Source organism: Bos indicus, chromosome 3 (assembly GCF_029378745.1).
Source record: "Bos indicus isolate NIAB-ARS_2022 breed Sahiwal x Tharparkar chromosome 3, NIAB-ARS_B.indTharparkar_mat_pri_1.0, whole genome shotgun sequence".
Taxonomy (NCBI): domain Eukaryota; kingdom Metazoa; phylum Chordata; class Mammalia; order Artiodactyla; family Bovidae; genus Bos; species Bos indicus.
The window spans coordinates 100,305,220-100,329,343 of record NC_091762.1 but is presented as its reverse complement, the minus strand read 5'-3'; the positions used below and the strand labels follow the sequence as shown (position 1 = coordinate 100,329,343).

The following is a 24,124-nucleotide window of genomic DNA, read 5'->3' as shown; positions in this document are numbered from 1 at the left end:
TCATGTATTGAGACCTCATTTCTCCTCAAGGTTGACTAATATTCTATTGTATAGATATGCTACAATTTGGTTATCCATTCATCAATTTATGGGTCACTTGGATTGTTAACATTTTTTGGCTATAATGAATATTTATGTACAAGTTTTTGTATGGACACATGTTTTCAGTCCTCTTAGATGTATACCTACCTAACAGGGGAACTGTTGAATCAAAAATGAAATAAACTTTTTGGGAATTCCCCAGCAGTCCAGTGGCAAGGACTCCTTGCTTTCACTGACATGGCCCCGGGCTCAATCCCTCGTTGGGGAACTAACATCCCACAAGCCACGTGGCATGTACCCCCACCCTGCCTGACAAAGAAAGTTAAACCTTTTGAGGAACTGCCAAGCTGTTTTCTGAAGTGTTGCACCACTTTAAATTCCTGCCAGCAGCTTTCTCCACATCCCTGTCAACATTTGTTATTGTCCATCTTTTTGATTATAGTTACGTGGTATCTCATTGTAGTTTTGATTTACAGCTCCCTAATGACTAATAATGTTGAGCATCTTTTCATATGTTTATTAACCATCTTTATATCTTCTTTAAAGAAATGTCTATTTGCTGTTGCCCATTTTTAAACTGGGGCAGTATGTCTTTTTATTAAGAGTTCTTTACGTATTAGATACTAGTTGATTAGATGTATGATTTGCAAATATTTTCTCCCATTCTGTGGGTTGTCTTTCCACTTTCCCGATAGTGCCCTTTGATGCAGACAGTCTTTAATTGTGGGGAAGTCCAATTCATCTTTTTGTCCCTCGTGCTTTTGATGTGTAAGAGACCACTGGCCATTCCAAAGTGACAAAGATTTCTGCCTATTCCCTCCTAAGTGTTTTATCTTTTAGCCCTTACTTTTAGTTATATGACACATTTTGAGTTAGATTTTGTATGTGGCATGAACTGGGAGTCCAAATTCATTCTTTTGCACGTGGCTCACTTGCTATCCCAGCACCGTGTGTTGAAATGACTATTTTTTCCCCCTTTGAATGGTTTTGAGAACCTTGTTGAAAACAAACTGACCATAACTGTAGAGGGTTATCTCTTGGCTGTCATTTCTATTCATTGATTCACATGTTTAATCTTATGTTGTGCTGTGCTTACTTACTCAGTTGTGTCTGACTCTTTGCAACCCCATGGATTGTAGACTGCCAAGGCTCCCCTGTCCATGAAATTCTCCAGGCAAGAATACTGGAGTGGGTTGCCATTTTCTTCTCCAGGTAATATTCCCAACTCAGGGATCGAACCCGGATCTCCTGCATTGCAGGATTCTTTACCAGCAGAGCTATCAGGGAAGCCCTCAGTTCAGTTCAGTTCAATTCAGTTCAGTTGCTCAGTCATGTCCAACTCTTTGCAACCCCATGAAGAACAGCACGCCAGGCCTTCCTGTCCATCACCAACTCCCAGAGTCCACCCAAACCCATGTCCATTGAGTCGGTGACGCCATGCAACCATCTCATCCTCTGTCATCCCCTTCTCCTCCTGCCCTCAATCTTTCCCAGCATCAGGGTCTTTTCAAATGAGTCAGTTCTTTGCATCAGAGGGCCAAAGTATTGAGTTTCAACTTCAACATCAGTCCTTCCAATGAACATTCAGGACTGATAACTTTAGGATGGACTGGTTGGGTCTCCTTGCAGTCCAAGTGACTCTCAAGAGTCTTCTCCAACACCACAGCTCAAAAGCATCAATTCTTCGGTGCTCAGCCTTCTTCACAGTCCAACTCTCACATCCATACATGACTACTGGAAAAACTATAGCCTTGACTAGATGGACCTTTGTTGGAAAAGTAATGTCTCTGATTTTTAACATGCTGTCTAGGTTGGTCATAACTTCTATCTTATGTTAGTACTTCACAATTTTAATTACTACAACTTTGTAGTTAAGTTTTCAAATTGGGAGATGTACTTCAACTCTTTCTTGTTCCTTCAGGATTATTTTAGCTGCTCTGGATCCCTTGTATTATCATATCAATTTTAAGATCAGCTTGTCATTTCTGTACAAAGCCAGCTGGTACTGTTTATGGGGATTATACCGAACACACAGATCAATTTGGAAAGTACTGCCATCTATGAACATGGGATGTTTTCCCACTTATTTAGAATTTTTTTTAAGTTGTTTCAATGATGTTTCATAGTTTTCACTGTACAGCTCTTACACTTTAAACCTAGGCATTTTATCATTTTTATGCTATTACAAATAGTATGTTTTCATTTCATTTTCAGGTTGTTCACTGCTAGTATACATAAATACAACTAATTTTTGTTTTCTAATCTTTTAACCTGAACCCTGCTGAATGCATTTATTAGTTCTAATAGTTTACTTCTTCCTTTCTAATCTGGATGCCTTTTCTTTTTCTTGCCTAAATGTCTCAGCTAGAATTTTCTGTACAATAATTAGAAGTGGTGAGAAAAGACATCCTTAGTCTCTTCCTGCTCTTAAAAGTACTCAGTTTTTTACCACTAAGTATGATGTCAGCTGTCGGTTTTTCATGTCCTTTATCAGGTTGAGAAATGCCCGCCTATCTCTACTTTTTTCAGTGTGTTTTAACAAATAACAGTGTAAAAATACTTCTTCTGAATCTACTGAAATAATTAGTAGATTTTTGTCAGTTGATTTTTGTCCTTAATCTATTTATATGGTTTATTTACACTGATTTTTTAATGTTGAATCAACTGGCATTCCTAAGATGAATTCTACTTAGTCATGGTTTATGATCCTTCTTATATGCTGCTGGAGTTGCTTTGCTACTGTTTTGTTAAAGATTTTTATGTCTATATTCATAAGGAATATGCCCTCATTAAACGAACTGTGACGTATTTGCTCCAATTTTTTGGAAAAGTCTGTGAAAGAACTGTATTAATTCTTTTTACAATGTTTGGTAGAATTCACCAGTAAAACTTACTAGACCTGGGGTTTTCTTTGTGGATAGTTTTTTAAATTAGTAATTCAATTTCTTTACTTATTATAGTTCTATTCAGATTTTCTACTTCCTGTTAAGTCAGTTTTGGTAGTCTGTGTGCTTCCAGGCATTTGTCTCTTTCATCTAGGTTGTTTAATTTGTTAGCATATAATTATTTGTAGCATTCCATCATTATTTTTTTTTAATCTCTGTAAGGACTACAACGAGTGTCCCCTCTTTCACCCTGATTTTACTAATTTGTGTCTTCTCTCTCTCCCCTGTATGTGTGTGTGAGAGTTTAGCTTTGTTGTTGTTCAGTCGTTAAGTCATGTCCAACTCTTTGCGACCCTATGGAATGCAGCATTACAGGTTCCTCTGTCCTTCACTATCTCCTGGACTTTGCTCAAATTCATGTGCACTGAGTTGGTTTGCTCAAACTCGTGTCTACTGAGTTGGTTCATTTCATCCTCTGCCACCTTCTTCTTTTGCCTTCAATCTTTCCCAGCATCAGGGTCTTTTCCAATGAGTCAGCTCTTTGCATCAGGTGGCCAAAGTATTGGAGCTTCAGCTTCAGCATCAGTCCTTCCACTGAATATTCAGGATTGATTTCCTTTAGGATTGACTGGTTTGATCTCCTTGCTGTCCAAGGGACTCTAGAGAGTCTTTTCCAGCACCACAATTCAAAAGCATCAATTCTTTGGTGCTCAGCCTTCTTTATAGTCCAGCTCTCACATCTGTACATGACCACTAGAAAAGAGGTTATCAATTTTATTCATCCCATCATCCCATCTTCCAGTTTCATTGATTTCCTCAATTATTTTCTATTCTCTATTTTATTTATTTCTGTTCTAATCTTTATTATTCCCTTCCTTCTGCTTGTTTGGGTTTAGTTTGCTCTTCTTTTTTCAGTTTCTTAAGGTAGAAGAAGGTAGGTTATTGATTTGAGAGCTTAAGTTATAAATTTCCCTCTTAGCACTGCTTTAGCTGTATTAGATAAGTTTCGCTATTCTGTGTTTCTCTTTTAACTCAAAGTATTTTCTAATTTCCCTTGTTTTCTTTTTTTAATCTATTGGTTATTTAGGAATATGTTATTTATTGTCCATTCTGTGAATTTCCCAAATTTCCTTATTTTTTATTTCTAATTTCTTTCCATTGTGGTTATAGACAACATATTTTGTATTATTTCAACCCTATTTATTGAGACTTGTGGTCTAAAGTGTGGTCTAGCCTGGATAATGTTTCATGCGCACTTGAGAAAAATGTTGTGTTCTGCTGTTGTTAGGTGGAGTGTTCTAAAGATGTCTCTGTGTGTGTGTGGGTGAGTTCAATCGTGCCCAGCTGTTTGTGACCCCATGGACTGTAGTCCACCAGGTTCCTCTGTCCATGGAATTTTCCAGGCAAGAATACTAGAGCAGGTTGCTATTTCTTTCTCCAGGGGATCTTCCCGACCCAGGGATCAAATCCACATGTCTTACATCTCCTGCATTAGCAGGCTGGATCTTTACCACTAGCACTACCTATGTCTAGTTGTTTTATAGAGTTGTTCAAGTCTTCTGTTTCCTGGTTGATCTATATGTTCTATCCCTAATCAAATTTCTTATGCCAAATGGCAATAACAATGTAAGGATCACAACTGCTCACTACCTAACATAAACACATTCATTGTTGGCTACAGGTCTCTAGCCTGAGAAGGCTGTAGAGTTAAGCAAGTCCTTAACCTAGTCCTAAGTAAATTGAAAAATCACTATAAGCAGGCTTTCTATAGCTGCAGTGGCTGGCAAACAAGTGGAAGTCTGTGATGCCAGACTCTTTTGCTTCCAATGTCCCCCAAGGTGAACCCCAATATGATATATGACTGAAGCTGGTTTTCATAGGCAACAGAAATCCACACTACTGGTCAAGTCTATGGCTAAAGGGAAGGGAAAAATAATACCACTCCCCAAGATACTCAAGCTGCTCCCTGGTTTCTCAGGAACTACCCAAGCTGCTGAACAGCACCTTCCACCAGCCAAGTCCTTAACCCACAAGGCTGCCACCCAGGGACCTGGATAAGGGTGAGGGGCTGATGCACTGAGCTTACTGTCTTCTTTTTATCGTTCTTACAGATCTCAGATCCCACAAGAGCCATCTTTTCCTGCCATTTCCACTCAGATAACTTGAGGATCTGAGCCCAGATCACAAAGTAATGAAATGTTTCACATAGCTCTATCCAGGGATAACACTAATCGAATACCTCCCTTACATTTTGCCCACAGACACCCCACTATTCATCCTTTCCACGTCCAGCTCAACACCATCTCTTCCACAGAATCTCCCAACCCTTTCTCCACCAGACTCAGTTCCTCATGCACACAGACTACTGGTGATAACTATGTCACGGTGATTTCATTTATCCTGGACATTTAACTGTGAAATGAAGAAAGTGTGGTGCCAAAAAAAAAAAAAAAAAAATGTGGGTTTTGAAACCAGGTAAAGCCAGATTCAAACTCCGCATGACAGAGATAGATTGCTAAGGATAAGATGATCATGTAAAGCACTCTGTTAATACAAGTGTCTTTTGTCTAGCCTCACCACTTTGTCCTCAGATCATTTGTGATCCTTGCTTGCCTTCTAGCCTGTCCAGCAGAAGCATCATCATAATAATACTAGTAAACAACATTTACTTAAAATGTTCCAGCACTGATCAAAGCATATTATATCACATATATTAACTCATGTGATAGTTTAAAAACCCTTAAGTAGATATTACTATTATGCTTATTTTATAAAGAAACTAGGAGAAGAAAAGTTAAGTAATTTACCCTAGGTCACATGTATGTTTAAGTAGTAGAGTCAGGATTTGAATCCTGTATATCTGATCCCAAAGCTTCTCTCATGACCATCATACTATACCTCCTCTCTAGGTATTGGTCATTGTCAATGAAAACATATTAATAGCATAAAAAATACATATATATATATATATTCCTTAAAAAGGCAACTGTTTTATATATATATGCTATACATAATATATAAATATATATTATATATATTTTATAAATATGTATTTATATATAACAGCAAAATCTGACTAAGGCATAGTTAGTTGTCCCTAGAATTTCACTTTCCATTAAAAGGAAAATAAGCTTTTCCAAACAGTCATAAGAAAACATCCAACATTTTCTATCACTAACTCAACACAATACTATTTAAGTACAAAACTTAGACAGTTTTTCTTCTGAAGTAAAAACAGTTCTATTCAATCAAGTCTTCATAATCTGACAACGAAAGCCAAGTTAGGCATGCAGGAGACTACTAAAGAATTAAGTGATCTTTTCAATTGAAAAATCTCCAATTATTTTTCAGATACCTGAAATCCAACAACGAACAACTGCAGGGCCTACCCTGCTTACCATTTAAATTAAAATCCCCCAAATAATTTCAGATTATATATCTCCTAAAGCAACTAACTTTTCTTTGTACAAATATTAAAGGTCTAAGCCATGGTTACTCATTTTACCATACTTCAACTAATTTGATCTGAACTTTATGAGTGGTTGACTTTCTATTAATCAATGTAGAAGTTGTGAAAAGGTTATATCCCCAGAGAAGACTTACACCACAGAGCAAGCATAACATCCTTTCTTGCTACTCTCACGGATTAAGAATGCACCGTCAGGTTTCCCATAGAGCAAGTCCTCTGCTTGTACTCGGTTGATATCCTCAACAAACCAGGTTTTCTCATCATAATGGGGCAGGTTTTCATCTTCCTCATTGATAAAATAGGTCCTAAAAATTAAATGTTAAAATATTATTCTAACAATCAGTTTACTTATATCTAAAAGCAAATTCACGAATAAAACTCTCTCCTAAATCTTAACCACAAAATAACAAAGTAGAATTGCAAGTAGTTGGATTTTTGAAAAATAATTTCAAAAACTAAGATTAAAAAAAATTTCATTATTTGCTATCATGCAGAAAGCACAAAATTCACGTGTCTCATCCAAGACTCTGACTTCTGACTGTCTAAATGAGCGATGCTTAAGTATCCAGGTTTCACATGGTTTGGCAGGTCTGTGAACTCAAGTGCCTATAGCATACTCATGAAGCAAATCAATTTAAAGAGGTGCAAAGTCCTTGATTCAAATGTCCTCAAATAACAGAGAGGACATTTGCTCAAGCAACTCAGCAAGCATTAAAAGGCCCATGTCTTACACTGGCAACAAAGCCCTCTGACGGAAAGGTACAGTGAGAACTTACTCATCAGCATCCTCATTCTTGATTCCCAGCCAGGCATTTAGGCGCTTCTGTCTCACTCCTTTGTGATTGAGCCACCTGCCCAAAGAAAGACACCAGTGTCGGCATTGGTGCAAAGGAAACACATCCAAGCCAACCAAACATCCAGGCCCAAGAGCTTGCTTTCCCCAGTCCCACTAAGAATGGCTAGAGATTTCCCTAAAATTAATAGTTTCTCTATTACTTTTCCTTCAACTTTCAGCAAAAAGGCAGAAACAGAAAGCTACTTGAAATTAGGCATGTCCCTCATTTTTCACTTTCCTTTTCTAGAAGGTTTTATCACACCACAAGCACACACATCCTTGCACTCAAACACCATTGGACAGCTGTTTTTGAAATCGTTAGTTAGGTGAGCATGTGTCACATTTGCAATCTCCACTGAGCCACAGGATGCAATTCCTCCATGGCCTACTGTTAATACATTGAGTTTAAAATTCTAAAACAGAATTTCAAGGTCTATTTTTACACCCAAAGCAAGCCACAAGAAATTCAGGGTAGCAATCTGAGTAATTAATACAAATTTACTTCATCACAGTATTTTAAAATATACCAACATTTTAGATGTAAAATGATATAAACCATTTCATTTAGCTTCACTGAGATGGACAATGGCCTAAAACTTGAGTATAAAAACTCTTTCATTCATCATCATCCCCCAACCACATCCCTGTTCATTCAGAGGACAACCCTAATTGTCCCAACTAAGGCAGTCCACCAGTCACTCTCTACACTTTTCCTTATTTTCCTTATCACGTATAAAACAATACATTCTAGAGACAAAACCTGAACAAAGCATCAAAGACCTAACATCCAATTAGCATTCTGTTACTAATTATGTGGTCCTTTTTTGTTTGTTTATTCTATAAAAGATATAAAGTTGAAGTTATAACATAAATTCAGTGCGTATAAGATGAACTTATTCTCTTTACATTCAGTTTCATTTTCAACTTAAAATCTCTAATCAAACTATAATTTTGTTTACTATGTACTATGACATCTCACTTAGTTTTTATCAGTTAGGGTCTTAGCTAGAAGGATAAGGCACAGTCAAACTGGTAGCTAGGAGAGTTGACTATTTACAAAGGCCTGGAGATGTTTTAGAGAAACTCCCTGGGGCTAGCAATAGTGTGAGGCCAAGGTATCCTGGAATTGAAGAATCAGCTGTAGAGAGCAGTGACCTGAACCCAGAGAGGACCATTTGGGGAGTGCCACCTTTGGTACAAAATGAGGACACAGCCATCTCATAGGGATCACAAGGGGAAGAAGTTAGAATATAAAATATTCTTACTTTCCTTTCCTTCTGCCCTCTTATCTCCTGCCAGTGCCTTCAAATGGCCAAAGCTAATGAGAAGCCAGAGGGCAGAGAGATCCGCTTTCTTAGGCACAAAGCAGGGTAGAAAAAGAAGAGTAGAAATTGTGAAGGCAGATGGAAAATTCCAGCACACTCAATGAAATGGATTAACAAATGGACTTTTTTCCCAGAACCTATGATCCTCTGATAAAGAGACGGTTTCCTGTACTCAAGGACTGTTTGCACAGCACAAGAGGATGGCTTATTTAGGATACATTTTAAGGTAAGATTAAACTAACTTTTGTAGTCACAATCTGTACCTTAACTTAACAATTATTGGCATGGTAATATCCTTCAGAATTCCTTATACACACTGCTGCCCCATCTCGCCTCTCTAATTTTATATTTGGGAAGTTGACTTTGGAGCTATGTGTAAGATGATATTTATTCAAATTAAGTTTTATGATATTCAATCTGGATCATAGTTTCACTCTCCTGAAATCTTTCTAGTCTCTAATATCTTACCATCTATCTGATCAGCTGTTTCTACCAGCTTTTAAAAATAAGATCAGCTGCTAATGACCATCTGATGTTTGATAACAGTGCGAGTTAGGGCACTGCTGTGGATGGACTGACGTGCTACACAGAGGCTGCTCTAGGATGGCAGTGATCATAGTTTGTCAGTCAAGTTAGACGGAGCTGTACCATGGCAAGTTATTCTTTATTTTGAATTTATGAATTTAGGTTTACGAAAACCAGGAAAAGGAAGCAATAATCATGAAAACTAACTCCTAATGGAAAAGAATTGCAAATGAACCCCTTTTATAAAAAAGGAATTTTAAAGGTTTTTCAGAAATTCCCTGGTGGTTCAGTGGTTAGGACTTGGCACTTTCGTTGTCATGGGCCTGGCTTCAATCCCTGATTGGGGAACCAAGATCCTGCAAGCCACGGATGGCACAGGCAAAAATAAAATTAAAATAAATAAAGGCTTTTATATTTAAGAAATATTTTTTTCTAAAGAACAGCAGGAGAGATAAGAAAGCCTTCCTCAGCGATCAATGCAAAGAAATAGAGGAAAACAATAGAATGGGAAAGACTAGAGATCTCTTCAAGAAAATTAGAGATACCAAGGGAACACTTCAAGAAAAGATGGGCTCAATAAAGGACAGAAATGGTATGGACCTGACAGAGCAGAAGACATTAAGAAAAGGCAGCAAGAATATACAGAAGAACTGTACAAAAAAGATCTTTACAACCCAGATAATCATGATGGTGTGATTACTCACCTGGAGCCAGATCCTGGAATGTGAAGTCAAGTGGGCCTTAGGAAGCATCACTATGAACAAAGCTAGTGGAGGTGATGGAATTCCAGTTGAGGTATTTCAAATCCTAAAAGATGATGCTGTGAAAGTGCTGCACTCAATATGCCAGCAAACGTGGAAAACTCAGCAGTGGCCACAGGACTGGAAAAGGTCAGTTTTCATTCCCATCCCAAAGAAAGGCAATGCCAAAGAATGCTCAAACTACCGCACAATTGCACTTATCTCACACGCTAGTAAAGTAATGCTCAAAATTCTCCAAGCCAGGCTTCAGCAATATGTGAACCGTGAACTTCCTGATGTTCAAGCTGGTTTTAGAAAAGGCAGAGGAACCAGAGATCAAACTGAAAACATCTGCTGGATCATGGAAAAAGCAAAAGAGTTCCAGAAAAACATCTATTTCTGCTTTATTGACTATGCCAAAGCCTTTGACTGTGTGGATCACAATAAACTGTGGAAAATTCTGAAAGAGATGGGAATACCAGACCACCTGATCTGCCTCCTGAGAAATCTGTATGCAGGTCAAGAAGCAACAGTTAGAACTGGACATGGAACAACAGACTGGTTCCAAATTGGGAAAGGAGTACATCAAGGCTGTATATTGCCACCCTGCTTATTTAACTTATGTGCAGAGTACATCATGAGAAATGTTGGGCTGGATGAAGCACAAGCTGGAATCAAGATTGCTGGGAGAAATATCAATAACCTCAGATATGCAGATGACACCACCATTATGGCAGAAAGCGAAGAGGAACTAAAGAGCCTCTTGATGAGAGTTAAAGAGGAGAGTGAAAAAGTTGGCTTAAAACTCAACATTCAGAAAACTAAGATCATGACATGCAGTCCCATCACTTCATGGGTAATAGATGGGGAAACAGTGGCTGACTTTATTTTTGGGGGCTCCAAAACCACTGCAGATGGTGACTGCAGCCATGAAATTAAAAGACGCTTACTCCTTGGAGGGAAAGTTATAACCAACCTAGACAGCATATTAAAAAGCAGAGACATTACTTTGCCAACAAAGGTCTGTCTAGTCAAGGTTATGGTTTTTCCAGTGGTCATGTATGGATGTGAGAGTTGGACTGTAAAGAAAGCTGAGCATCGAAGAATTGATGCTTTTGAGCTGTGTTGTTGGAGAAGACTCTTGAGAGTCCCTTGGACTGCAAGGAGATCCAACCAGTCCACCCTAAAGGAGATCAGTCCTGGGTGTTCATTGGAAGGACTGATGTTGAAGCTGAAACTCAAATACTTTGGCCACCTGATGAGAAGAGCTAACCCATCTGAAAAGACCGTGATGCTGGGAAAGATTGAGGGCAGGAGGAGAAGGGGACGACAGAGGATGAGATGGTTGGATGGCATCACTGACTCAATGGACATGAGTTTGTGTAGGCTCCAGGAATTGGTGATGGACAAGGAGGCCTGGTGTGCAGCAGTTCATGGGGTCGCAGAGTCGGACATGACTGAGTGATTGAACTGAACTGACTTATTTTATATTTAAGAAATGAAATCCTGATTTAGGCATTCAAGAATATTCTAGAAACAGTACACTGGAATCTCAGCAGAAGAAAAATCTCAAAAAGTCCTTATGGGCTATATATATAGCAAGAAGTCAGAGAAATGGCCACACGCATAGGGGACTTGATGAACTAATGACAGTCTCTTCTTAGGTGCTGCAGAATTCCAACCTATTCCAACTTCAAAACAGGACCAAAGAGAGGTCGTATTCAGTATCAGGTAGCAGTACAACCAGTCTCTTCCAGGACTGACTATACAATTTCAGTGTTAGAGCAGATCAAGCCCATCAATCCTAGTGTTGTCTTTGGTAGAAACATCAAAGCATGGAGTATGGACACTGGACTGTTCTCCCTGAAGCAATGGTTCCAAAAGAGGTAATGGTTTCTGTGTCTCCCTAAACATTCTAGCAGGATATAAGTAGGTCATGGCTTATCACCCATGATAGTACCTAAATTCTATTTTATATTTAGCTTACAGAACTTGTTAAACGAATTTTCAAGGTCTAGTTTGCCATACTTAGTCATGCACCTAGAAATGGTAGGTTTCTCAGTATCTCATCACTTTCCAGGGCAAAGAAATGCTTCCATTCATTCCTTTGGTCCATGGCACAGCCTTCTGGGGCTTTTCTTTAGCTTCATCATGTGACCAGAACCATATAAATATTCCAAGAGCAGACACACCCTGCTTGTATACAAAGCCACCTCCTGGCCTTGCTTCCAAAGCTCTTCTATATGCTTGTGTGCTTGCTTGACTCTTTGGCCACAGTAGCAAACTGAAAGATCTCTAGAGAGGAATGTTATTAAAAACTACTCAGTAATTGTTTGCTTCCGAAACAATCACCTTCAACTTTCCTCTCCAAAAACTCAACAGCCAATGTTCCAACCTTGAAACTTGTATTTTATCCCCTCCCTCCTTCTCACACAAAGAAACCCTGAAGTCTATAGAAAACCCAGTCAGAGGTCTTTACTTTGTCTCCTCCTGCCAAGGAGTTTGAACTGTGTTACATGCGTGAAAGTCACCCATAAACATATTACAAAACAGTCTATTCATTACCTAGAACTAAACCTAATACATTTTTCTTTCTCACTGATTATGTCCTTCTATGAAGCAGTCATCCAGCCTAAAAATCTAATTGATATATCTTGTTCTGATAATATATCTTTCCATCTATACTTAGATAATATCCCTGCTGCTGCTGCTGCTAACTCGCTTCAGTCGTGTCCAACTCTGTGCGACCCCATAGACAGCAGCCCATCAGGCTCCCCCGTCCCTGGGATTCTCCAGGCAAGAACACTGGAGTGGGTTGCCATTTCCTTCTCCAATGCATGAAAGTGAAAAGTGAAAGTGAAGTCGCTCAGTCGTGTCCAACTCTAGCAACCCCATGGGCTGCAGCCTCCCAGGCTCCTCCGTCCATGGGATTTTCTAGGCAAAAGTACTGGAGTGGGGTGCCAATCTAGCTAAATCATATAACATTCCATCACTCCTCAGGTGTGCCATTTTTCATAAGTGCTTTCAAATATTTCTATTACTTTTTTTTTATTTTTTGTTTTTATTATTTTTTTATTATTTTTTAAATTTTATTTTATTTTTAAACTTTATATAATTGTATTAGTTTTGCCAAATATCAAAATGAATCCGCCACAGGTATACATGTGTTCCCCATCCTGGACCCTCCTCCCTCCCCATACCATCCCTCTGGGTCATCCCAGTGCTCTAGCCCCAAGCATCCAGTACCGTGCATCGAACCTGGACTGGCATCTCGTTTCTTACATGATATTTTACGTGTTTCAATGTCATTCACCCAAATCTTCCCACCCTCTCCCTCTCCCACAGAGTCCATAAGACTGTTCTATACATCAGTGTCTCTTTTGCTGTCTCGTACACCGGGTTATTGTTACCATCTTTCTAAATTCCATATATATGCGTTAGTATACTGTATTGATGTTTTTCCTTCTGGCTTACTTCACTCTGTATAATAGGCTCCAGTTTCATCCATCTCATTAGAACTGATTCAAATATATTCTTTTTAATGGCTGAGTAATACTCCATTGTGTATATGTACCACAGCTTGCTTATCCATTCATCTGCTGATGGACATCTAGGTTGCTTCCATGTCCTGGCTATTATAAATAGTGCTGCGATGAATATTGGGGTACACGTGTCTCTTTCCCTTCTGGTTTCCTCAGTGTGTATGCCCAGCAGTGGGATTGCTGGATCCTAAGGCAGTTCTATTTCCAGTTTTTTAAGGTATCTCCACACTGTTCTCCATAGTGGCTGTACTAGTTTGCATTCCCACCAACAGTGTAAGAGGGTTCCCTTTTCTCCACACCCTCTCCAGCATTTATTATTTGTAGACTTTTGGATCGCAGCCATTCTGACTGGTGTGAAATGGTACCTCATAGTGGTTTTGATTTGCATTTCTCTGATAATGAGTGATGTTGAGCATCTTTTCATGTGTTTGTTAGCCATCTGTATGTCTTATTTGGAGAAATGTCTATTTAGTTCTTTGGCCCATTTTTTGATTGGGTCATTTATTTTTCTGGAGTTGAGCTGTAGGAGTTGCTTGTATATTTTTGAGATTAGTTGTTTGTCAGTTGCTTCATTTGCTATTATTTTCTCCCATTCTGAAGGCTGTCTTTTCACCTTGCTAATAGTTTCCTTTGATGTGCAGAAGCTTTTAAGGTTAATTAGGTCCCATTTGTTTATTTTTGCTTTTATTTCCAATATTCTGGGAGGTGGGTCATAGAGGATCCTGCTGTGATGTATGTCAGAGAGTGTTTTGCCTATGTTCTCCTCTAGGAGTTTTATAGTTTCTGGTCTTACGTTTAGATCTTTAATCCATTTTGAGTTTATTTTAGTGTATGGTGTTAGAAAGTGTTCTAGTTTCATTCTTTTACAAGTGGTTGAGCAGATTTCCCAGCACCACTTGTTAAAGAGATTGTCTTTAATCCATTGTATATTCTTGCCTCCTTTGTCAAAGATAAGGAAAGATAAGGAAAGAAATAAGCAAAGATAAGGAAAGAAATCTTAAAAATTAGAGCAGAAATAAATGCAAAAGAAACAAAAGAGACCATAGCAAAAATCAACAAAACCAAAAGCTGGTTCTTTGAAAGGATAAATAAAATTGACAAACCATTAGCCAGACTCATCAAGAAACAAAGGGAGAAAAATCAAATCAATAAAATTAGAAACGAAAATGGAGAGATCACAACAGACAACACAGAAATACAAAGGATCATAAGAGACTACTATCAACAATTATATGCCAATAAAATGAACAACATGGAAGAAATGGACAAATTCTTAGAAAAGTACAACTTTCCAAAACTCGACCAGGAAGAAATAGAAAATCTTAACAGACCCATCACAAACACGGAAATTGAAACTGTAATCAAAAATCTTCCAGCAAACAAGAGCCCAGGTCCAGACCGCTTCACAGCTGAATTCTACCAAAAATTTAGAGAAGAGCTAACACCTATCCTGCTCAAACTCTTCCAAAAAATTGCAGAGGAAGGTAAACTTCCAAACTCATTCTATGAGGCCACCATCACCCTAATACCAAAACCTGACAAAGATCCCACAAAAAAAGAAAACTACAGGCCAATATCACTGATGAACATAGATGCAAAAATCCTTAACAAAATTCTAGCAATCAGAATCCAACAACACATTAAAAAGATCATACACCATGACCAAGTGGGCTTTATCCCAGGGATGCAAGGATTCTTCAATATCCGCAAATCAATCAATGTAATACACCACATTAACAAATTGAAAAATAAAAACCATATGATTATCTCAATAGATGCAGAGAAAGCCTTTGACAAAATTCAACATCCATTTATGATAAAAACTCTCCAGAAAGCAAGAATAGAAGGAACATACCTCAACATAATAAAAGCTATATATGACAAACCCACAACAAACATTATCCTCAATGGTGAAAAATTGAAAGCATTTCCTCTAAAGTCAGGAACAAGACAAGGGTGCCCACTTTCACCATTACTATTCAACATAGTTTTGGAAGTTTTGGCCACAGCAATCAGAGCAGAAAAAGAAATAAAAGGAATCCAAATTGGAAAAGAAGAAGTAAAACTCTCACTATTTGCAGATGACATGATCCTCTACATAGAAAACCCTAAAGACTCCACCAGAAAATTACTAGAAATAATCAATGACTATAGTAAAGTTGCAGGATGTAAAATCAACACACAGAAATCCCTTGCATTCCTATACACTAATAATGAGAAAACAGAAAGAGAAATTAAGGAAAAAATTCCATTCACCATTGCAATGGAAAGAATAAAATACTTAGGAATATATCTACCTAAAGAAACCAAAGACCTATATATAGAAAACTATAAAACACTGGTGAAAGAAATCAAAGAGGACACTAATAGATGGAGAAATATACCATGTTCATGGATTGGAAGAATCAATATAGTGAAAATGAGTATACTACCGAGAGCAATTTATAGATTCAATGCAATCCCTATCAAGCTACCAACAGTATTCTTCACAGAGCTAGAACAAATAATTTCACAATTTGTATGGAAATACAAAAAACCTCGAATAGCCAAAGCGATCTTGAGAAAGAAAAATGGAACTGGAGGAATCAACCTACCTGACTTCAGGCTCTACTACAAAGCCACCGTTATCAAGACAGTATGGTACTGGCACAAAGACAGAAATATAGATCAATGGAACAAAATAGAAAGCCCAGAGATAAATCCACGCACATATTTCTATTACTTAAATAGAGAATTTTTCCCTTAAAAATAAAAACTCTTCAATGGACTATTCTGTATACTTACTTGCAGGTTCCCACTTTTAGTTTCCTTGCCTGTCAGGGGTAATTTCTATTTCTACGGTTTTTCTAGGTAACCAAAGATTCTGGGTTTTGTGTTTTAGGCAAACTTTAATTAATCTGCACTTTTTAAGCTCCATCACTGTTCATTTGTATGGATTACAGCCCTACCTCCTGATCGGTCCCACACGCTTGACTTTAGTTGACTGTAACACCCTACTACTAACAGGACCACTCTCCTAAATTCTTACAGTCCCGCTGGCCAGGTCTCAATTACAAATCTCTTCTTCTACCTCTAATGTCTCTCGTGCAGCAGGATCAGGTGGTGCCAGGGTGTCCTCCCCACAGGCCCAGAATACTCACACAAGGTGCTGATCTCGGATCTTGCGCAGCTGGATCAGGTCAGGTTTGATACTATTCATTTTTTTATCTATTTCTCGGTTATCCAAAGCTTGTTTCTTCAAATCCTGTTCAAGACGCATTTTGCTATCATGAATCTCACCCAGACGTGATTTCAGCTTGTCATAATTCATCATAATTCTGTGAAAATATTTGACATATTAAGGTTAAAACAGAAACCAAGCAGAAGCGTTCTACAGCATGCACACGGTCTAACACCCTCAATGCGGTGGACATCTGCTGTTTTTGCCTGGCACATCTTTATTCTCACCCCTCTGGGAAGAGCACTGTCATGTTCCCTGTAGCGAAGGGCTCCTGTTCCCATCTCAGATTCATTGGTGAACATCACACAACCCCTCCTGGCCAAGAAAAGTGTTCTCTTCCATCCTATCCCAGCCTCAGGCCACAGTGACTTGTTCAGAAATCAGAATAATACACAAAGTAATCCAATGACAGTCAAATCTACGGCTCTTGCTAGCAATATTGTAGACAGATTCTCTCTTTCCACTGAGATTGTTAAGTTGTTAACATGTGATTCTTAGTCTCCCAACAGTTTATACTACTGCCTTGAAGGGAAAGCCTGCCTGAGGATGAAGCCAACACAGAAGAAAACTGAGCCAACAGACAGAGAATGAGGAGAATCCGGACGACATTGTTTGGGCCCTGGCCCCAGCCATGACTGAACGAGTAAAGCTGGGTTACTATGTGAACTAAATGTGCTCACAACATGTAAAGGACCAGTGTCTGGGACATCTTGGTAAAGCACTCAGTAGAGGATGGCCCTAAGCTTTTCCACCACACAAAGTTTTGCCGTGCTCTGAACCCTAAGGCAACAACTGTCCACATTACTCACTTGTCACTCGATAATAAACAGTTGTATATTACCATTAAAACTTCATCATGATACTTTAACTCCCTATGCAACTAATCTACAAGTTCTTTTCCATTTCTTCATTATTAATAATGGTCACTTGTTGGTACTATAATGTCAAGACACTCACACACACTCACACACATACACAGCTTTCTCTACCATAAAGCGTGTGTGTGTGTGTGTGTTATTTAGTCCTCAGAGCATTTCAACAAGATTTTATCCACAGTTTTATGGAGAAAGAAACTAGTCCAGAGAGTTAAGTAACTCAGTGAAGGCAACACAGCCAAGGTGGCGCTAGTGGTAAAGAACACACCTGTCAATGCAGGAGACACAGGTTCCATCTCTGGATTAGGAAGATCCCCTGAAGAAGGGCATGGCAACCCACTCCAGTATTCTTGCCTGGAGAATCCCATGGACAGAGGAGCCTAGTGGACTACAGTCCATGGGGTCGCAAAGAGTTGGACACAACTGAAGTGACTCAGCATGCATGCACAGAATTTAAGCCCGTGGTTTAAGCCATTAAACACAAAAAGAAATGTAAAAAGGCAAAATGGTTGTCTGAGGAGGTCTTACAAATAGCTGTGAAAAGAAGAGAAGCAAAAGGCAAAGAAGAAAAGGAAAAAGATATACCCATTTGAACACAGAGTTCCAAAGAACAGCAATGAGAGATAAGAAAGCCTTCCTCAGTGATCAGTGCAAAGAAATAGAGGAAAACAATAGAATGGAAAAGACTAGAGATCTCTTCAAGAAAATTAGAGATACCAAGGGAAGATTTCATGCAAATGTGGGCTCGATAAAGGACAGAAATGGTATGGATCTAACAGAAGCAGAAGATATTAAGAGAGGTGGCAAGAATACACAGGAGAACTATACAAAAAAGATCTTCATGACCCAGATAATCATGATGGTGTGATCACAGACCTAGAGCCAGACATCCTGGAGTGCAAAGTAGAGTGGGCCTTAGGAAGCATCGCTACGAACAAAGCTGGTGGGGTGACGGAATTCCAGTTGAGCTATTTCAAATCCTAAAAGATGATGCTGTTAAAATGCTGCACTCAAAATGTCAGCAAATTTGGAAAACTCAGTAGTGGCCACAGAACTAGAAAAGGTCAGTTTTCATTCCAGTCCCAAAGAAAGGCAATGCCAAAGAATGTTCAAACTAGCACACAATTGCACTCATCTCACACGCTAGTTAAGTAATGCTCAAAATTCTCCAAGCCAGACTTCAAAAGTATGTGAACTGTGAACTTCTAGATGTTCAAGCTGGATTTAGAAAAGACAGAGGAACCAGAAATCAAATTGCCAACATCCACTGGATCATCGAAAAAGCAGGAGTTCCAGAAAAACATCCATTTCTGCCTTATTGACTATGTCAAAGCCTTTGACTGTGTGGATCACAACAAACTGTGGAAAATTCTTCAAGAGATGGCAATATCAGACCACCTGACCTGCCTCTTGAGAAATGTGTATGTAGGTCAAGAAGCAACAAGTAGAACTGGACATGGAACAACAGACTGGTTCCAAATCGGGGAAGAAGTATGTCAAGGCTGTATATTGTCACCCTGCTTATTTAACTTACATGCAGAGTACATCATGAGAAATGCTGAGCTGGAGGAAGCACAAGGTGGGATCAAGATTGCTGGAGAAATATCAATAACCTCAGATATGCAGATGACACCACACTTATAGCAGAAAGCAAAGAACTAAAAAGGCTCTTGATGAAAGTGAAAGAGGAGAGTGAAAAAGTTGGCTTAAAACTCAACTTACAGAAAACTAAGATCATGACATCTGGTCCCATCACTTCATGGCAAATAGATGGGAAAACAGTGGAAACAGTGACAGACTTTATTTTGGGGGGCTCCAAAATCACTGCAGATGGTGACTGCAGCCATGAAATTAAAAGACCCTTGCTCCTTGGAAGAAAAGTTATGACCAACCCCAAAAACAGAGACATTAATTTGCCAACAAAGGTCTGTCTAGTCAAAGCTATGGTTTTTCTCGTAGTCATGTATGGATGTGAGACCTGGACTATAAAGAAAGCTGAGTGCCGAAGAACTGATGCTTTTGAACTGTGGTGTTGGAGAACTCTTGAGAGTCCCCTAGACTGCAAGGAGATCCAACCAGTCCATTCCAAAGGAGATCAGTCCTGATTGTTCATTGAAAGGATGGATGCTGAAGCTGAAACTCCAATACTTTGGCCACCTGATGCAAAGAACCGACTCATTTGAAAAAACCTTGATGCTGGGAAAGATTGAGGGCAAGAGGAGAAGGGGTCGACAGAGGATGAGATGCTTGGATGGCATCACCGACTCTATGCACATGAGTTTGAGTAAACTCCGGAAGTTGGTGATGGACAGGTAGGCCTGGCGTGCTGCAGTCCATGGGGTGGCAAAGAGTCAGACGGGACTGAGTGGCTAAACTGAACTGAACTGAAGCTATTAAGCTATACTGCCTCACAGCACTTAGTACCATTCTTAGGCACAAAAGTTCATTAACACTTGCTGATATGAGCAATAATTTTGCTTTTCCCTTCATATGATTCAGGTTTATTATCTACTTCTGCACTCCTCAACCCGCTGTTACTTGGCTCATTTTCTAACACTCCACTAAATTTGCTTGATAAAGGTTCCCAGTATTAACTGCCAGATTCAATACTTCTCATGTTTCTCATTCTCTGTGTAATCTCATCCTTATCATCTACCATAATCTACACACTTTTGCCCCTCAAATCCTTTCTGTAGAGTTCCAAATCCAAATAACCAACTGCCTACCACTCAGACAATTCCATTTGGGTTCTCACAGGAACCTCAAAACTCACTGGTTCCCACTCGAAACTCCCCTCATGTACTTCCCATTTTGGTGAATTACACCATCCCTTAGTCACTAGTACCAGAAATCTAGGAATAATCTTTGGCTTCTCCCACACCTGCCACGTCTGGTCAGGCATACAGTCCTCAGCATTTCTATTAACTCTATTCACCACTATGTACTCTCAGATACTGTAACACATTCTGAAGCTATGAAGGAAAATAAGCCACCACCCTCACTCAATAAGCACACAGTTCTGTGAGTGTGACTTTCAGTAAATGTTACAGTAAGGATCAGGATCAGATGCTACAGAAATGTGGACAAGAAGCCCCTAAAACAGTCTAGGGAATCAGAGAAAATTTTCTAGAAAGTCATGTCTAAGCTGAGGGCTAAAGGGGTCAACAATTTAGGAGGATGGAGAAAGAATGCAGAAGAAAGAAGTTCAGCTTGGTACCATCAGTGTGAACAGCAAGTAACTCCATACGGCAGGACTGTCAAGTCTGAGGAGGTAAAAGCAGACATGACAGAGATGATTAAAGAAGAAAAAACGTCTTGGCTCACTGATGCACTTGGAGATATTAGGTAGATTTACCGTTCAATTTCCTTTTCATTCCCTTCTTTTCGGAATCGCTCAATATATTCTTTGCTATGTTGTTCTTGTGTATGACACTGCTCTTCAAATATTTTAATTGTTTCATTAAAAGCTTCAATTGCAGTCCTCTTCATCTGTATTTCCTATAAGACAAAAAAAGATAAGCACACTTCATTATCTTTGTATTTCTTTTTGTAACCTTAGTCTTAAAACAAATCTTAAAATTCTAATTATGATTCCATATGAGATCAAATTAAGGGGGCCAAAACAAGACCCTGCTACCATTATTTATATATGAAATATATCATTAAAACCCTAAAATAAAAGAAAAATAACTATTACCTGAAATATAGCTGAGAACCAAAGAAAGAAAGGCCTCTGAGCTGCTAAGAGATTAACCCTGCATACCCTGAAGACAAGATAAAGTTCCTCCCTTGTAACCGATGCAGTACTGACCCCTAAAAAGTGCTGATGGAGTGAAGAGACAGAACAGAGTTCATGCACCAGCATGCAAAACCTTATTTTCCAGAAAAGCCTTACAGAGTCTCTTTAGTCTTACTTCATTTCCAAAGCATGTCATTTTTGAAACAGATTCATTAGTACATTCATCTCATTAAAAATAGAAAATGAGGAAGGGGAAGAAAGCTGCTAAAATCAGATGCAAAGTAAGATTAAAAACTAAAAACACCACAAAACAGAAGCCCAGGAGGCTAAGCCACTCACACTAGGGTAAGTGGTCCTCCATGTTCCAATGAGCTCTGAAGGTATCTGTACACTTTAGCATCTGAATCATGACTCCCCTAAAATTTTTTTTTTTCCCCTAAAATTTTCAAAGAGGGTTAAATTTTGTTTACTTTAGAAAGTCAAGAAAATATGTGTAAAGTTCTAGAAAGACTGCAATCCTAAATGTTTATAAGTTTAAAAGTTTCAATGCTTATGGGACAATTCATCAACTATTTAGCACTGATTAATTCCTTTTTTAATAATTTTATTTGTCTTATTTATTATTTAGTTAGTTTTGGCTATGCTGGGTCTTTTCTTGCTGCTTGGGCTTTTCTGTAGTCGTGGCAAGAGTGGGCTACTCTCTAGTTGCAGTATGCGGGCTTCTCATTATGGTGGCTTCTCTTATTGCAGACCACAGGCTCTAGGGCACACAGGGTTCAGAAGCTGTGGCAAATGGGCATAGTAGTTGCAATTCCTTGGCTCTAGAGCACAGGCTCAATAGTTGGGGTGCACGGGCTTAGTCGCTCTGCGGCATGTGGGATCTTCGCAGACCAGGGATCAAACCCATGTGTCCTGCATTGGCAGGAGGATTCTTTACCACTTAGCCACCAGGAAAGCTCTGAATAATTTCACTGGTTATTTTCAACAAACTATTAATTGATTAATTTGACTGATTAATTTCAACAAATGATTACTGAGAATCCATTACACAGACAGTATCATCTGGTGTTAAAGAGAGTCACAAAAGGGGCCTGCCCTCCAAGATTCAGAATACACAGGCAAAATAGATTTATGAACTCTAATAAGGTTGTGTTTCATGTCATGATAGAGGAAATAAAGTGGGGTGAATTAGTTTCTTATTGCTTTACAGAGACTTCATGGAGGAGGCAACATCAGAGTTAGGTCTTAAAGAATTGGGGTAGGAGAAGAAAATTCAGCATTGCACACAGATGGCATGGCATGACTTTTAAGTGGATATTAAAAGTCCACTTAAAAGACTGCAATTGCTCAGTAGGGCTGGAACATAAGGGAATCAGCAGGTGAGGGGCACTAGAACCTTGTGATGCTTCATATAGCTGAGGATATATCATATATATCTCAAGTAGTACTGTAAACTTACTGGAATCTCTGTATCTAAATATTTAGCTATAAATTCTACAATTCTCAAATATGGTGGAGGGTTTTGGCTCCCTTGAAAGGTTAAGAAAAGGTGGCAAGAATACACAGAAGAACTATACAAAAAAAGATCTTCACGACCCAGATAATCATGATGGTGTGATCACTCACATAGAGCCAGACATCCTGGAGTACAAAGTAGAGTGGGCCTTAGGAAGCATCACTATGAACAAAGCTAGTGGAGGTGATGGAAATCCTAGAAGATGATGCTGTGAAAGTGCTGCACTCAATATGCCAGCAAAGTAGGAAAACTCAGCAGTGGCCACAGGACTGGAAAAGGTCAGTTTTCATTCCAATCCCAAAGAAAGGCAATGCCAAAGAATGCTCAAACTACCATACAATTGCACTCATCTCACACACACTAGCAAAGTAATGTTCAAAATTCTCCAAGGCAGGCTTCAACAGTACATGAACCGTGACTTCCAGATGTTCAAGCTGGAGGAAAAGGCAGAGGAACCAGAGATCAAATTGCCAACATCCGCTGGATCATCAAAAAAGCAAGAGAATTCCAGAAATACTTCTGCTTTGTTGACTATGCCAAAGCTTTTGACTGTGTGGATCACAACAAACTGCGGAAAATTCTTCAAGAGATGGCAATATCAGACCCCCTGACCTGCCTCCTGAGAAATCTGTATGCAGGTCAAGAAGCAACAAGTAGAACTTGTTGGAACAACAGACTGGTTCCAAACTGGGGAAGAAGTATGTCAAGGCTGTATATTGTCACCCTGCTTATTTAACTTACATGCAGAGTACATCATGAGAAATGCTGGACTGGATGAAGCACAAGGTGGGATCAAGACTGCTGGGAGAAATATCAATAACCTCGGATATGCAGATGACACCACCCTTATGGCAGAAAGCGAAGAACTAAAGAGCCTCTTGATGAAAGTGAAAGAGGAGTGTGAAAAAGTTGGCTTAAAACTCAACATTCAGAAAATTAACATCACAGCATCTGGTCCCATCACTTCATGGGAAATAGATGGGAAAACAGTGGAAACAGTGACAGACTTTATTTTGGGGGGCTCCAAAATCACTGCAGTTGGTGACTGCAGCCATGAAATTAAAAGACATTTGCTCCTTGGAAGAAAAGTTATGACCAACCTAGACAGCATATTAAAAAGCAGAGACATTACTTTGCCAACAAAGGTCTGTCTAGTCAAAGCTATGGTTTTTCCAGTGGTCATGTATGGATGTGAGAGTTGGACTATAATGAAAGCTGAGCGCCAAAGCTGTGGTGCTGGAGAAGACTCTTGAGAGTCCCTTGGACTGCAAGGAGATCCAACCAGTCCATCCTAAAGGAAATCAGTCCTGAATGTTCATTGGAAGGACTGATGCTGAAGCTGAAGTTCCAATACTTTGGCCACCTGATGCGAAGAACTGACTCATTGGAAAAGACCCTGATGCTGGGAAAG

The 24,124-nt window shown here is 39.1% G+C and overlaps 1 protein-coding gene across 1 annotated transcript in view; it reads right to left on the bottom strand.

Moving 5' to 3' along the window:
• Positions 1-24,124, bottom strand: part of PIK3R3 (phosphoinositide-3-kinase regulatory subunit 3) — a 105,006-nt gene that overhangs the window by 4,297 nt on the left and 76,585 nt on the right. Inside the window, exons 6-9 of the mRNA XM_019957551.2 lie at positions 20,814-20,956; positions 16,504-16,680; positions 7,173-7,247; positions 6,531-6,701 (exon numbers count right to left, since the gene is read on the bottom strand). Of these exons, the coding sequence (XP_019813110.1) occupies positions 6,531-6,701; positions 7,173-7,247; positions 16,504-16,680; positions 20,814-20,956 (566 nt within the window). The remainder of the gene's footprint in view (positions 1-6,530; positions 6,702-7,172; positions 7,248-16,503; positions 16,681-20,813; positions 20,957-24,124) is intronic.